The sequence below is a fragment of the Anarrhichthys ocellatus genome, unplaced genomic scaffold, assembly GCF_004355925.1.
Source record: "Anarrhichthys ocellatus isolate YVR2014 unplaced genomic scaffold, GSC_Weel_1.0 scaffold901, whole genome shotgun sequence".
Classification (NCBI taxonomy): Eukaryota; Metazoa; Chordata; class Actinopteri; order Perciformes; family Anarhichadidae; genus Anarrhichthys; species Anarrhichthys ocellatus.
In genome coordinates, this window is record NW_022280875.1 from 1 (window position 1) to 16,265 (window position 16,265).

Here is a 16,265-nt window from a genome sequence, read left to right on the forward strand (position 1 = left end):
GGTAAAAGCAAACAGTTTTTGACCGTGCAGATTTAACGAATGCAAATGTTCTGATTTGTTGGTTTTATGGAGAAAATGGATAACTGAAGAGAAAGTGGTGAACTCTGATTATGTGAGAAATAAAATGCCTATATTCGAAACTGGACTTTGTTATTTATGGCACGCGTCAGAACAAACATTACAGCAACCGTAGTGACTTTTTTATTGGGAAGCAACGGTCACTACAGATTGTTTAATTTCTGTGCCTTCATTTCGGATTTGAGAGGGTACATTTGCTCCAAAAATGTGTGCTTTATCGAGTAGTGGCACTTCACATTGCTGCTTTTAATAATCGCCACGGTGTCTGAACATATGAGACACAAACAAATTGCTCGTGGGAAGACTGAACATAGAACTCTCCATTCTTGGCTAAAGGCTCTGGTCTTACTGTCCACATTTCTCTTTTTGAAACACGCCATGTGAAATAACCATAGGGGAATAACTTCTCTGATGCACATACTTCTGACTACTTGGTCTTTCGCCCAATCTCTCTCGTGTGTTTGTACTGTATATCACTCAAGCCTCTGCTTTTTGGAATACATATATTTGATTGGCCGAGTAGCATCAAGTGGTATGATTTACAATGCATGTAATTGGTCGGTGCGTTTCCTGGACTGGCTGAACGAGTGCCGTGGAGGCCTATTAGTCCGCCTATTAGTGACCCCTGCTCTAACCGCTTAAGATGTGTAGTGTTTGCTGATGTGTTTAGCTCGCCGCCCTGGGGTTTCAATGACTCCCTAGCACGTCTTCAAGTTGTACGACGCAGTGCCCTCCTTAATACAAAAAGCTCAAAAAAACTCTTAATTCTGTCTCCAACTTGCGGGATAAACTCTGGCGAGACAGATTTGGCACATGACCTTGCAGTTCCACGTATGTCTATATTTTGACGTGACAGCTAGAGAGGCCCCTTCCCTTTGCTTCTTGCCTTGATCTCTTGTGGCTACTGAGGCCCCAGTAGTCCATAGACACCCTAGTTGTCCATACAGTGCTTCGTACTGTTGCACTGGAACATTTGGGTTATATTCCATATCAGCAAAACTCAGCAACTGAATGTGTTTGATCTCACATCAGACTACAACGACAATAGAGTTCAGCGCAGAGTGAGTGGGAGACGGGCAGTAAAACCACATGGGTACGTGACTAAAAAGTGTCCCCAGTGGCGCTGCGGCAGTAAAGCAATGGTGTCCATGGCCACCAGAGTCTTGTTTGCTGACAGCCAATGTAAATCCATAAGTTCAGCAGTAGCCTCTCATTGATGCAAGCAGAAAGAATTGTCAGTAAGGAGAAATATTTGACATTTTACAAGTTTGTTTTTGTAAAACTTCCTCCCTAGCCTAGTGAACATGATGGCTTTCCAACTCTCACCTCCAGTAGCCAAAAGGTCATCAATGAGAAAAATCTTCTGTCCTGGAGCCACGGAATCCTCCTGGATTTCTGCTTCTGCCTGGAGGAACAGAAGTAAAATAGCATCAGCATTGTGCTGAGGGAATTTTTCTCAGAAGCAGAGACTAAAGCTGCTTAGGACTGAGGGGACAATAAAAAGAGAGATTTTTGAGAGGAATGTGCACTCCAGTGCTCATGACCTTTGACTGGAGTAAAGATTCACATTCCAGTATGATGATACCCTGAAGCAAACAGCCAGAGCAATGCTGGAGTGGTTTCAGGACACAGGTATGAAATGTTATACGCTAGCAGATAATCTCCCTGAAGTCATGTCCTTCGTAATTTAGAACCTGACAACAGAACAGTACAGCGAAGAGGGAGAGTATCATTTTTATAGCCAAGTGGGTGTATTACTAGTAATATTTCTGCTAATATTACTACTCCCATTATATGAATAATTTACGTCATATGGATTGACTATGTTGTAATTTTATTATGTTGTTTATTCTGTACACATGACATCTATTGTAATTACAAAATTCTGTTTTGTAATACTTGCAAAAAGCCCTAGAGCAGTGATTCTTAACCATGGGGCCGCGGCCCACGATTGGGCCGCGAAAAACTTTCAGTTTTGCACCTGTGGGCCACGAGGGCCGCGAGACCGCATAGGTTATCAATTGAAGACACCAGAGATATTACTGTTGTCCATGAGACGCTCAGTTACAATATAGCTTCCCACCACCTGGTGGCGGTAATGCGTCAGTCAGTTGTTTAACAAGCTCCAATAAGCAGAAGACGACACTCAGCTAGCCACGAGCCTGTAGCGAAAGTTATGGATAAGTTTTTAAAAAGAAAAAATGAAGAGGACAGTGGTGCCATACCCCCCCAAAAGTCTAAATGTGTGCGCAAGTACAATCCTGACTTTCTTAAGTACGGCTTTGTGAACGGAGGCAACGAGGCAGAGCCGAGGGCACAGTGTGTGGAATGTGGGCTAATGCTATCAAACGAAGCACTGAAGCCTTCAAAAATAAAGCGACACCTAGCGACGAAACATCCAACGCTCGTGGGAAAGCCTGTTGGGCTTCTTGTTGTGTATGCAGGTTTACATACACATGATAAATAAATGTCTTTGTGATCATCACATTGTATCATCTCATTTATTTGACAAGGGTTTTGCCTGTTCAACTCCGCGAGGACGTCGGCGTCCTCGATCCCCTCCCCTGCCGTTCCTACGTCTTGCTTGCGCAAACTACGTTACAAAACATGGCCGTGTTTGGTATCCCAGCATGCCCAAAATCCTCATCTTTGCAAAGAAATCATCGATTTTCTTTCATTTCTTATGGATTTTTCACAAAAGGAGCCCAAACACACTGTCCAAAGTCGCCATAACCGCTGCAAGTCGGATCTTGCAGCATTTCGACGGAAAAAGACACATTACAGACCCGACAATGTGCTAGCGGATGTTACCATGGAGCTAGTGGCTTCAGAAAATGCTAGTACTTATAGTACAAACCTTATCTTCCTCTTCTATAAGCTGTCAACCAACGTATAACGTTGCGTGACTGAGCTACCCGCATACTCGATCGTGCGCTCGACCGCAGCCATTACGCACAGCAAGTCTGCTACTCACACCAAGTCTTCGACCATATATACATAGTTTTTGCAATTTGCAAAATATAAAGGGAGAAACACCTTTAGTGTGTCAGAATATCATTTGGTTACCATGTGTCCATTTGGGTCTCCAAATATCCTTTTAGAGCTCCGCCTGGATCTCTTCATGGAAGAAACACTGTAGAATGGTCATACTTTGTCCAATCTTCTTCAAATTTGAGGCAGTTGTTCACCGATAGTGTAGTTACAGCCCTATACTGTCCTTTACCTGTACAGATACAGCCACAGGTAGTTATTTATACTGAAAGATACTTTTTTATTTTATGCGGACAAAAATCTTCAATTCTTACTGACTCCAAAGGCCCACTGCTCTGTTTCTGTATGACCTACAGGTTTTCTGACACTTTTTTTGCCCTAAAATAGGGGTGGCGTTGAACAGGTAACAATATAGTTATTGAATACAAATCAAACCAAGAGTGAGATCAATTAGTTAAACTAATAGTGTTAATATTTGAATGGGCCCCGGGACACTTTGTACTTGAAAAGTTGGGCCCCGAGGTCAAAAAGGTTAAGAACCCCTGCCCTAGAGGAGGTTGCAGAAGGTGACCAGTGTGACCCAGTCCCACACACTCATTACTGGTCAGTGAATTTTTCCTCTGTGGTCTAGCATACATATGTTGGGAATCAGGTGAGTAACACTTTTAAACGACCAGTCCAACATTTTAGGGAACATGCTTGTCTAACTTTAGATTCGAGAAGATCTATTCAGTTCGATTTTTGTATGCTAATGTGCTGTCAAACTGTATTAGTATATGTCTGTTCTTATGTGTAGAAATGTATGTACAAGACATTGGCTTAAGGACAATTTGTGTAAACATTTATATCAATTCAAACATTCTCTAGATGTCTGTATTCCCCAATTACCATTCAATCAACAATGTAAATTGAACATAACTGCAAGGCCAACAAACAAAAAATCCTTTGCGTGTGTGCATTTGTGTACTTTACCTTGCCATACTCCAAATCATATGCCACAGACACAGTGGTTCCAGGCAGTTTGCCTTTCTTTCTGACCAGGACAAAGCCAACACCCAGCCGCTGGGCAAGCAGAGGGCCAAACAGGAAACCACGAGCATCTAAACCTGAACACAAATAAATAAAATGTGGTACCCAGCAAAATATGCATTAGAAAGACACATTAGTGCAAGACATAGAGCGGATATAAAATAAATACATCCTCCAAAGAGTTTTTACATGTCGTCTGTAAATCTCATCTATTTGAAGAGGCAGTTTTGCCCTGACCCAAAGTATATAACTGATGGAAGAGGTTATCATGCAAGGTGCCAACAGCCCATCTGATCGAAACTAAACGATGGCAGCCTTTGGGTTATCTTGCCCATAGACACTTAAAAATGCAGACTGGAGGAGCCAGCCGATTAGAGGACGACCCGCTCTACCTCTAAGCCACAGTGAATGCAATGAAATCATTTCACTTTGAAAAATAAGTGCATTTTAAAAGAATTCTTAATTTCTTTAAGGCATTTATACTCTATGCGCTGTTCGTTGCATTATTCTCATAAACAGCAGAGAACATAAACACTAAATTAACTTTATAAAATCAAAAAGACAACGAGATAGACATGCCCGTAGACTGTAGGTGTAACTGGTAAAAGCCATAAACCAAAATCCACAATGCCGAGGAGTCATTGTAACTATCTGTAAACTCATATCTTATATTCATATTGACTACTTTATTGTCTTTGTACAAGCCCCTTAAGGAAACAAGTCCATTTATTTGTAACATAACCATTCCTAAAGGTCTAATAGACAGCTTACCCAGGAGGTGTTGCAGATGCAGGAAATTGCTCGACTACTTCTTAGAATAAAAAATACTAATGATGATTCCTATCACATATTAAACCAAACAAAAATCTTCATAAAAACAAGTTGTACAAATAATAATAGATAAACAAGCATATTAAAGCTACTGCAGATGTAAAAACAAACGCATTTAACTTACCAGAGCTGCTGTTCACTTTTTAAAAGACAAAGTGCATCCTCCTTTCTTTGTTAAAGAGTTTAATCTCACGGTTGTTCAGTACATCTGTGCGTTTTAGTTCCAGTAAGAAGTCCTTCTCCATTCATGGACACCAGTGAAGACTGTTGAGCCTCCCCAGTTGTATTTCTTGAATAGGTTTTAATGTATTTGAGGGCTAAAAATGTCCGCTCCACAGAGGCAGCAGATATTGGGATTGTCACCGCCCAACACGTCAGGCTAGCCCACTGACCAATCACGTACTTGTAGGCCAGCTAGCAGGCTCTGGCACGTCAAAGAATACGCCCAACATGTCAAACTAAAGATCTGATTGGTTGAAGAATATAACAATCAACAATATCTTCCCCATTCACTTAAACTGCAAAGGGATTCACTTGAGAGTCTGCAGGCCTGGGGCCTCTCTTCTTACCTAGAGACACAGAGGTGAAATCTGATTGGATAAAAGCTCTACTTAAATCAAGCTGCACTGGAAGCAGAGCAACTGAGGAAGACAGGAGCTGTGCAATGAGAAAATAAGATAATGGGAAAAATATTTTTATAAATTATAATACATAGTGTATTTAAGAAAAATGATTAAATTATAAAATAGATATAGCTTTGTGATTCTCCTTAGGCCAGCAGAGAGGCCTTGCAGGCCCTGACGGCCCACCACTGGTGTATACTACAATTTGTTTGTGTAGAATACTGTAGCTACACCTTCACTTCAAAATAATTGGTAAGAAGTGCTGGAAATAACTAGTTTCTGCTTCACATCTGCCGTACGTTGGCATCAGAGTCTCTCTAAGTGGAGGTTGTAGTGTGCGCTCAAAGCACGGTTTTCTCGTCGCAGAGTACAATATTGCTTGTGTAAGCATAGATTCTGTGCGCGGGTTATGTGAAAATAATGGCAAAAGAGTTCTACACGCACATGTATCTCATTTGCACACAGATTTTTATTTATTTATTTGCCACCAGAGAAAAGTCTCACATTTCCATCATGCCTGCCTGATGCCAAGTGCTGGACTGAGTAGTTTGTTAAGTTTGCCGTTTTATGTTCCAAACTGCAAATAGTGAATCTCCACGCATTTGTATGGATCTTTTTGAGACTGTTTTACTGTGCCGATGTGTCTCACACAATATTCACAAGTAGAAGGTAAGATCCAGCACTATCCATTAGATAGCAGTAATGCAACATTAATGGATAATAGAGAGAAAAACATATAGACAAAAACAAATGAAGAACTGATAACTTAACTATATCTGGATACGTAGATGCAACTTAGGTGCACGCACATTAACGTTTAGAGTAAAGGTGTGTCAATGAATACTTTTTAAAAAGGTACTGTTTCAATTCTCTGTAGACTGTTCCTTTAAGGTTCATCAGGTTAAGAATACGGGTATATATTAAAAGGCACTTTGCTTTGGCTTCTTACCTACTATCAGATCAACCTGCTGGTGATTCTTCCTTATATGTTCTTCAAACAGGTCAATCACTGCTGTCAGAGCAGCTGGATCCTTGAGGATGGGACAAATATCCCTGCAGCATACACACACATTCTATTAGTATCCGGTCATTTCAAATGGAAATCAATATGAAACACTTATATATTGTGAGATCACATATGATTTGTTTATTAATTTCTGCTTCGCACATATTTGATGCATTCTTTCATCAGCACACCTGATTAACCTAGTAACTAAAACAATGAAATGAAATCATAAACTGAGCTGGGGCTGCAACTGCTTTTTGTTATGGATTCACCAACAAGTATTTCTTTTAATTATGTAATTAATACTTCAGTCCAAAAATGTCTTCAAATATGTTGCTTACATCAAAATATATTACATTTATATTAATATAAGAGAGAAAAACAGTAAATAGCACAGTGGAGAAGCTGGAAAAAGAGAATAGTTGGTATTTCTCCACAAAACAAATGCCTTAATTTCAGAAAGTAAAATCCACAAGGCACAATAAGCTTCTGGTGAGAGCTGGAGACGTTCAACCTGAAAACGGCGTGCATCGTTTCCAGGTTGAATTACATATTTCTTCAAAAGATTGTGAAACGTGCTTTGAGATACGTTGTCTCTCATTTGGTGGGTGTGTCAGAGTGGACCCAATCAGCAGCTACGTGTAGGCCTATATAAAACACACCTTACTAAAGTCAGTGCGCTTAAGTACATAACAGGGTGTTCAACGCACCTGAGGCCAGCCTTGACTTAAAAGCTGTAGCCTTCTGCAAACAGGTCATGTTAAACCACAGGGGGGACGTAAAGACAGACCTAAGTAACTCGATTTCCTACGAGCTATATGAGTCGGATATGCTTCGACAGCACACAACACAGCACTTACCAGTACTACGAAAATTATCTGTCTGTTCACAGAGCAACATGTGACAAACACATTAGGACATATTCGGTCCACAGCTCCTTCCTTCACCTGCTGTGTGTGGAGCATTTCACGTTCTACCGCATGACGAGCTCTCTTTCGCTGCTATATAGGTAGCGTGGAAGAGACGGACCTGGCATATGTAGCTTTAAACAGCACTTAGTATCTTACCTGAACAGGATGCCTTTCTTTGGAAAGTCTGGAAAAGCTCGAATGTGTCTATGGACCAGCTGGAGTTTTGATTCTGGGTCGGCTGCCATTCTAGCTACATGTGTCTTCTGGTTTTACGGCGGTTGGCATCTAGCTTATTGGTGCATTACCGCCACCTTCTGCTCCGGAGTATGGATCAGAGAATATACTTACAATCTTTCAGCCAAAACAAAAATTTACCACACATACCACATTAACCTTCATTTTATACTCCATGTTTTACACTCTAGACCTATACAATTCTAGCCTGTGACAAGCACCCTTGTACCATATCCCTGCATTTCCATCATATCCTATAAAAAAAACTCTGTTCTTTGTACGAGTTTATGTGGGACATTTACATAAACTGCATAGGGATTCACTTGTAATTCTGAAGGCCTCTGGGCAGATTTTTTTTACTTAGAGACAGCATAGGGGCGAAATCTGATTGGATAAAAGCTCTACTTCTACAAGCTGCTTCCAGCGCAAATGAGGAAGATAATAGCAATGCAATGAGCCCACTGCTTAAAGTAAACAAAGCAAAATCTGATGTGCCACTCAAACTGTACAATCACATTTCATGGATTATAGGTGTTACCAACACTGGCTCACTGTGTTGAAGTTCCAGATGATTTGAACCTAAAAATGACATCTATTTGCTAAGACATTGTGTTCTCAGGGCCAAAAAGCATGACACCTAAATCATTGTGTCCTGGGCTAACTGTTGACCAAGTTCTTCACAAATTGTGTCACTTCTAAATATACTTGACCATTGTGCATCATGGGACACCATTGTCAGTTTAGACACTAGCCTTGCCCAACTTCAACTAGTAGAGGGCAGAGACGAAATACCAAAGGGACGATTCTGGGACAAGATAGATACTTTGAGGAGGAGACACGGTCAGGTTGTGGAATCATACAAATTGTATTATGCTGCAAAGTTCTGGAGCTGAACCTGTGTCAACAAAAAACAGATAACGGCCCAATCCCAATCTCCACCCTTACGGACTCACGGATATTGAGGCGCGCTCCCGCAAAGTCCGTTAGGGTTTAGGGCACGGGTGTCAAACTCAAGGCCCGCGGGCCGAATTAGGCCCACCACGTCAATTTATGTGGCCCGCAAATTCGCCAGCAAAAATAAATAATAAAAAGATTCCCATAGTCGAAATTATGAGATAGAAAGTCAAAATTAAACACAACAGTCATAGAAGCAGCTCTTTGGCTGGTTACTGTACATTTGAAATGGAAATGGTTTGTGAGTACATTGAAGACTACTTTAAACGTGACTTTAAAACGGATGAAATACTTCACGTGGGATTGTGCAAACGCACCCTTGAAAGGATTTTAAGCATTGAACAAAGTTATTATTTGTTTGATATTTTCTTTAAAAGTTTGATAGAGTAATGTGGGTTTCTTAACCCTAAATTAAAAGGATTTAAGTTATAATAAATGTGCTGAAATCTATTTTTACATTTATATAACTGCATGTACAATATTTTTACAGTTGAAAAAACAAATCAAATGCAGAGACAGTTATTTACCAATATGTTAGGAGTAGTTACGTTTACACCCTCTTACATTTACAACCGGCCCTTTGAGGGCAACCTTAATGCTGATGTGGCCCAGAGTGAAAATGAGCTTGACACCCCTGGTTTAGGGCTCTCTGGCAGACATTTTGAGCTCTTTATGAAATCTTTCCGTAAGTCAGCATTCGATGCAGAATTTGCCTCAGGGAATTACCCACAAATCATTGCAATGTGACGTTAAACACGGGGTAACAAGTGGACAGATGGAGGCGTAAAAAAAAAAGGTAAACAAAGACGGCTCACGTGTGTTCAGCCTGTCATATTAGATTTACTCAAACATTAAGGGTGAAAGATGGAACAAAAAAAAAACATGAAATCAGAGGTTATTTATTTATTCATCAAATATTTGATTTTGTCATCGAAGCTGTTTTGACAAAAATGAGTAAATAGATTATTTAAAATTACCTCTCATGCGAGGAAAGAGCCTGGAAGACGTTCAAATCAGGGAGTACAAAGTATAAAATAAATATCCACAATTGTCCATATGTTTTGTCGTTGTCATGGTAACGTGATATGTTGCACTAAAATGCTGTCCCATTCGTATTTACACCATTTCAAGCCCTCACAGTCTCTCACACTCAACCACAGGTGATGTCAGTAAGTCCTTGAGGGTTCAGGGTTTGAGGCTTTAGGGGGGACATTGGGATCGGGCCAACTACTACAGAATGGATTGTCCTCATTCAAAGCACCCCTTAGCATTCCTGCAGAACAATACCATCAGTCTAAACAAGGGCCACAGAACTTGTTACATCGTGAAAGTATTCCATTACAGGCGGAAACATACAGATTGAACACTGTGTCTGCTACACAGACACACACACTCTGCTGCACATTACTAGCCATGAGCAAGGATACACGAGAGCAGCCTTCACAGAAGTCTTTTAACGGCCAACACTCCCCCTCATAGTTTATCAGTTATATGATTGAACGATGCGACTCATCACTGAAGTTTCATATCAGAGTGAAGACAGATCACAGGTTAAATTCAAGTGCATTACTCTGTATCAAGTTTCATAATTCATGTTTTCTAATTCACCATCTGGTAAAACTATATGTTAATTGAAGGTCTGAACAAGAAAGGGACAGCAATATTTGTCTTTTTATGATCTTTTATTATAAGAGAGAGCAGGAGAGTCTGTGTCTGTCAGCAAGAAACACGTCAGGCTGAGTGTCGAGTTTGTTATTAGTTGCATAATTTCAATGTTCCTCGAAAACAATTAGCCTCATAAATACTTTCCGGGTTCAAAAGAAACAACCATATTCTGTGTAATTAAATGACTTCACGATCAGAATATCTATAAATACAGACCCAAACAAGGAATAAATAAGACAAACGCAATCTGCAAATACAAATCAATCCTGCGCTTATAAACTGGTACAGAACACAGTATAAATACAGTTATATAAGTGGGTGTCTTTATTCGTATTAGTACAGTACCCAAGTGAGCAGACAAACTCCATCAAAAGTCTCTCCAGCTTTTAAAGCCGACTGACAGCTGATCCAGCTGTGATCGGCGGCCGCCATTAACAGAAATGGACGTTTCTTCACGTGACGATACAGAAGTTTCCTCTTAAAACATATTTCCTCGTTTCCTCTCTCTCCTTGTATGGTTTCCTTTCCTCCAGGAAAAGACGCAAGTGAGGGAAACATGGATTCAATTAACAGACTTGAGATGTACCCTGTGTTTGAAAATACTTTATTGGAAAAACAAAAAGGTATCTAAATACAGATTTCAGTTTATATTAATAATTTAAAAAATGTGATCACTATTATTAATGATATCACACACACACAGTCTGACCTCAGTATCTACTGTCAATCAGAGCTCTACCGTGTGCATGTCAGGGCATGGCCTCTCAGCATCTCCCTCTTCTGTGGAGGTCAAAGGTAGAGCAGGTGGGACATGGCAATGGGCAGGGCTTGTAGTTGACAGGCTCCTCCTCTAGTGGGACAGGTTTTTGTCTAAGGTGGTCAGAGGTCATGAAGAGGAGAAGAGAGGGCCCATCTGCTGCCTTGTTGCCAAGACAGGGCGGCAGCAGCCTATGCTGCAGCACCTGGCTGATCAGCTGATCTTCCTGCACCTCGACACAGACCAATGAAGCGAAGAGAAGCTGAGAGCGAGAGACATTCACTTCTACAGACAAAGACAGAGGTTAAACAAGGTTGAGAAATAGAAAATGTATATGACCCTAATTGAGTTGAAGTTGAAAGTGAAATCGAACCACCAAAAGTCTATACAAGCAAACATACTGTCAATCAATTATCACTTATGAACTTTGTCATAAGTCATAATTGAGAGAAATTTTTTTTTATGATTCTAAAAATTGTTTTTAGGAAATGCTGCATTGTATAAAATACAGGAATTTTCATGAAAAGAAAAAGTCACGCTATTTATCATTTATACTTTATTTATGCATCACTAAAATAGGATGTTCTGAACAAAACGATGTGTGTTCCATGCAGTAAAAATATTTGTGTCTTAATAAAATGTGAGGTAAAGTGATTGCTGTATGTTTTAGTGCCATTTTGAGCATATTTTGATAATTATCGGGATAATATTGTTAATCGCAATTTCTTTGGCCAGGATAATCGTGACATGAAATTTCCATAGTTGCATCCCTAGTGACGATATTTGCAAAGGAGTTCATTAGTTACATGGTGGTGCATTTTATAGTCAACCCCAATCTAAAACTAAAAATAATCTCCTCCGGTACAGGTTAGGTTTGCAAGATAAATTACCATGGTGATCTAGCCAGGTAAAAAGAGAACCACCTCCGTGACTTTTCAAACTAACTTTAGGCTCAACATACCTTGCTAACACATTCATCTTGCTTGAAATAAGGTAAATGAGAGGCACCCCTTTTGTGTGTGTGTTACCTTCAGTAGCTCTGGTGTTGATCAAGGTTTTGGTCCTCTCTGACCTACATAGACTCTCCTGAATGGCCTTCTGGGAGTTAAACTCAGCACCCTGCAGGACAACAGACAGGTTACCATGGGAACCAGCAGTTAATTAGCTCAGCTGTGATTTATAGATAACCTACTGCTAAAAAGTGTGAACCTGCAGGGACTGAAGCTCCGCCTTCAGAGCCAGAGTGGTGTTTAGCCCCACCCTCTCGAGAAAGCCTGGATCTTCATTGGATACTGTCAATCTGCCACCACGAGACTCCACCCATTGTCTGGGGGCTACATAAAGCCAGATAAGAGTAAGAAACAACAGTTGTTATTGATTATTCCATTGACCAGCATCCAGTGTTAGCTCTATTACAGTCTATAGTTTTTACTTTGAACAATGATGGATTCATTTGTGTACAGGAAGCTGCAGCAACTCCTGTTTTGTCTTTAACACATGATGTTGCGCTTCTGTGAAAGAAGGTCACAATCTCTCTGATCTTTGGAGGAGGTGAGAGATCCACTGCCATCTCTTTCTGAGACACTAGATTAATGACATCGGCCTATTTGTGTGATTACAGTCAGCTAGCGTTGTGTAGCCCGTGAAGTCCGGCTGTCTGCTGTCAGAGGAACAGCGGGTGCTTCGGACTTTTGTTTTCTTTAACAAAGCAGGAATTATGGTCTGTCGAAATGGGCTCGTGAATGAGTAGTGTCACAGGGCTCAATAGCAGAGCAGGGCCGAGATCCTTCTTGTGGCACTGGCACCTCTGTGGCACTCAGCGGCACTAACTGCACCCGATACCACTAAGGCAACATGACGTTAACCTCTCTTCAGTTGGGCCTAATAAGCCGCCAAGCTGCAATGATAACCTGATGAATAAACAGGTGAAATCCATCATTTATCACCTGCTTCAGTGGAAGCGCAAAACAGGCAGTTCCCAGTTTAAGTTTCAAGTTCCGATCTTGGAGCGTACAGACTTGCCTGTTAATGTGGCCTGACATGATCGGATGACAAAAGTTGCATTGAAAAGACAAGTGTAACCACAGCCTCAGGTCATTTGGGCCTTAACAGAGACCTGCATTCATTTTGACAGGCTGTTGCGTTATGAATGCTATCTCACATTGTAACATATTAGCCTACATTTTTTGTAGAGCTTCATATCGATTTACACTTAAAATGTATGTTTGGGGCTACACTCAAAACAATCAGGTTTAAGCCCCAAAAAAATGCCGGCACCGATGCTACAATGCATAATGAACATTTTGATAAAGCACATCCAATAACAAAAATAATACCAATAATAAATTACTACAAAAAATATATTTAATAATAACAATCATAATGCTGAGTTCTCCTGGGGGGTTAAAATTCAGGCCTGGCACCCTGGGACCGCCCATTAGGCCAGGTCTGGTTGCTGACGTCTATGTGGTTACCACAGCAACCCATGCAGATAGGTCGGTGATGTCTGGACACAGAAAGATGATCTGATCACTTGCACATAGCAGTGCAGACAGTCTGTCTTCAAATCGGATTTGCCTGCAGTCTGAACGTAGCCATGGTCTGAGAGTGTTATCTTATAAGATGTGTAGCAATGTACTTGCGTCTGTCTGGACACAAGTACATTTGCTGTTACACAACGTGGGGGCTTGGCGTGAAAATCACAACTGCGTAGGTCTGAAACTATCAATGACAGTTGCCGTCACTTTGCGCCAGGTGTAAAATAGGGCCCTCAGTCATAATTGTCAGACTGGTTACAGTGGTGACGTCCTCTGCTCCACCTCTGACCTCTGATTGGCTGCTTAGGTGGGATGTCTCTGCTCTGCTCCAGTGTTACCGCGAGATCCACCGGCTCGTCAAAAAACACCTGCAGAACAGACACAGAATGAAGTCATTACACCCTCGCACACACCAGGACTACAGGGTGACATCGTCACAAAAACATACTAGGACTAAAAGATAATGTCATCACCTGTATGTTTGCCCCTCTTCTCGTCTGTCCTTGGGGGAAGGGCCTCAGCTGTGATTGGTCACTTTGCTGACCAAACTTCAGTGGGCTGGGCTTCATGTGTATGCGGCTGGGCTTGGGAGCGGAGCTGGGTGTGGCGGACAGGTCGAGCTCAGGACAGTGAATCGGAGAGGAGGAGGAAAGGGGAAAAGGGGCAAGGTGAGGAGAGGGGGTAGGAGAGAGGAAGGAGGAGGAACTCATCCTGACAGGAAACAATAGAGACATTGATTTTCAGTGGAATGTGCCCAAAAAAGAAAATGTTTGTGCAGTTTATCTTGGAACATTTTATTTTCGTTTACTGGAGTACTTAAGATAAATGACAATATACCAAGGACCTTGAGACAATACCGCCACGACCAGCCAGACCAAATGCCACTGAAAGTGGAGTCGACTGCCCAAAGAGGAGAGCCAGGATGGAAGCTAAGCTCACAAAGCTAGGACCTAAGGGCCCACGATCACACCGAGACACGTCGCTAGAAATGTGTCGCCAGCAAAATCATTGTTTCTCTATGGCACGCTGGTGTGCCAATGACTACATACATGAATAGGCAACTTACTTACATATCTACACACATTCCACCTATTACATCCCTAAATATTACACATACACCCAGTGTATCCCCTTAGCAAACCACCCCACACCCCAACAAAGCGACCTTTCCCATCTTTGAGTGTGGCCACTTGATTCGGCTCACCCACCAAAGTGTCCTCAGAGCGCACATACCTACATGTATACTGTGCATACATGCAGGCATGTGTATACTGTGCTCACACACATAAGTACACTCACATACATTTACTCTCTCATTTCAGTCAAATAACCATTTCCATGTTTAAACCAATGAAATGCAACATTTTAGATTCATATACATTATATTAAAGAATCATAATTAGTGATGCATTAATGAGTTCATCGCTTTAATGTTGCAGCTGGTAAAGGTGGGGATCTACTATATAAACTGCAAGGCAGCTGAATTTAAAATACATCAGTTGATTTGTATTCTGTATTCTCAATCGGTACAGTAAAAGTAACTAAAGTAATCAAATAAAAGTAGACGGAAAAGGTACAGTATTTCCGCATGAATTGTAGTAGAGTACTAAGTAGAATAGCATAACATGGAAATACTCCATCAAGTACAAGTAACATTACCTCAAAATTGTACAAGTTACAGTATTTGAACAGTATTTGAGTAGCTAACGTTAGTTAAGTGTAGCGATGTTTTGTTACTTTTCACCAATGGTGTGTGGAATATTGTTGTCATTTGATCCCGTTAGTATCGTTATATTTAGGTCAATAAACCGTAAATCAAACTTAATCTGTTGGTTTACAGATAACTATAACGTTAGCAGTTCAATTACACTCTCAGTTAGCTTGTTAGATAGCACATTAAACTAGTCTTTAATCGTTGACGCTTAAATACAGTTGGTACAGTTAGCCCTGTAATCTTAGTGAACAAATGCAACTAGCTTCCACTTGCTGAGTTTTTAGTTACTAGCTAAATCCTACGTCAGTCTCCGTTAGTGTTAATCAGACTGTTTGGCTTGTCTATTTTTTTCACAGAGTATATTGAAGCTGATACAGTTAGCTTGTACAACTAACATATTCTTGTGTTACCTGATTTAGTCCGATCGGAAAATATCCTTAGAAACACCAGACCTAGAGCATACAAAAGTCGCTCTCTGAAGATGATCTAACGTTAAACGTTTTTATTATCCGAAGATTTCAGGACAGTTATCCGTTTCTATTTTAAATTACCCTCCTCGCACTCTTCTTCTTTGGTTTTACCGACCGACTACGGGTACATCCCAAGTCTCTTATTTGTCATTTCCTCGCTCCTCGATCCTCGCTTGAACCGGAAGTTGTTCTGCACCGCCATATTGACGGCCGTCCCAAAGCTCTTATTTAGCTCGGAGGAGTGAGGATCGAGGAGGGAGGAGGGATCTCCGAGGAGCCATGAGCGAGGACCCACGAGAACAGCCTTCCAGGAAGTGTCGGCCACACGCCCCCTCATTGAAAGAAGAAGAAGAAAGAAAGAAAGATTCCTTTATAGGTCCCAGTGGGGAAATTATTCTCTGCATTTGACCCATCCCTGTATACAGTGGGTACGGAAAGTATTCAGACCCCTTTAAATTTTTCACT

General features: G+C 41.1%; 2 protein-coding genes across 3 annotated transcripts; both read right to left on the reverse strand.

Moving 5' to 3' along the window:
- Positions 1 to 6: 6 nt before the first annotated feature.
- Positions 7 to 7,771, reverse strand: aprt (adenine phosphoribosyltransferase). The gene is made up of 4 exons (XM_031838654.1): positions 7,626 to 7,771; positions 6,502 to 6,605; positions 4,042 to 4,175; positions 7 to 1,483 (listed from the first exon to the last, which is right to left on the reverse strand). The coding sequence occupies exons 1-4, from the start codon at positions 7,712 to 7,714 to the stop codon at positions 1,289 to 1,291; spliced, it is 522 nt and encodes a 173-aa protein (XP_031694514.1). The 5' UTR covers positions 7,715 to 7,771; the 3' UTR covers positions 7 to 1,288.
- Positions 7,772 to 10,909: 3,138 nt separating this feature from the next.
- ppp1r35 (protein phosphatase 1, regulatory subunit 35) lies at positions 10,910 to 15,919 on the reverse strand. 2 transcript variants are annotated; one of them, XM_031838656.1, is made up of 6 exons: positions 15,741 to 15,919; positions 14,090 to 14,327; positions 13,906 to 13,984; positions 12,289 to 12,413; positions 12,108 to 12,198; positions 10,910 to 11,364 (listed from the first exon to the last, which is right to left on the reverse strand). In XM_031838656.1, exons 2-6 carry the CDS (start codon positions 14,324 to 14,326, stop codon positions 11,087 to 11,089), a joined length of 810 nt encoding a protein of 269 aa, XP_031694516.1. In that variant the 5' UTR covers position 14,327; positions 15,741 to 15,919; the 3' UTR covers positions 10,910 to 11,086. The 2 variants fall into 2 exon arrangements, with proteins under 2 accessions (XP_031694516.1, XP_031694515.1); XM_031838655.1 differs by having other exon boundaries at positions 14,090 to 15,919.
- Positions 15,920 to 16,265: the final 346 nt, after the last annotated feature.

Coding starts and splice junctions, on each gene's coding strand:
- aprt (XM_031838654.1), bottom strand. CDS start 7,714: ATGGCAGCCGACCCAGAATCAAAACTCCAGCTGGTCCATAGACACATT. Junction 6,606..7,625: donor AAGAAAGGCATCCTGTTCAG/GTAAGATACTAA, acceptor TGTATGCTGCAG/GGATATTTGTCCCATCCTCA. Junction 4,176..6,501: donor GCAGGTTGATCTGATAGTAG/GTAAGAAGCCAA, acceptor ATTTGTGTTCAG/GTTTAGATGCTCGTGGTTTC.
- ppp1r35 (XM_031838655.1), bottom strand. CDS start 14,350: ATGTCTCTATTGTTTCCTGTCAGGATGAGTTCCTCCTCCTTCCTCTCT. Junction 13,985..14,089: donor GAAGAGGGGCAAACATACAG/GTGATGACATTA, acceptor TCTGTTCTGCAG/GTGTTTTTTGACGAGCCGGT. Junction 12,199..12,288: donor CGGAGCTTCAGTCCCTGCAG/GTTCACACTTTT, acceptor GTTGTCCTGCAG/GGTGCTGAGTTTAACTCCCA.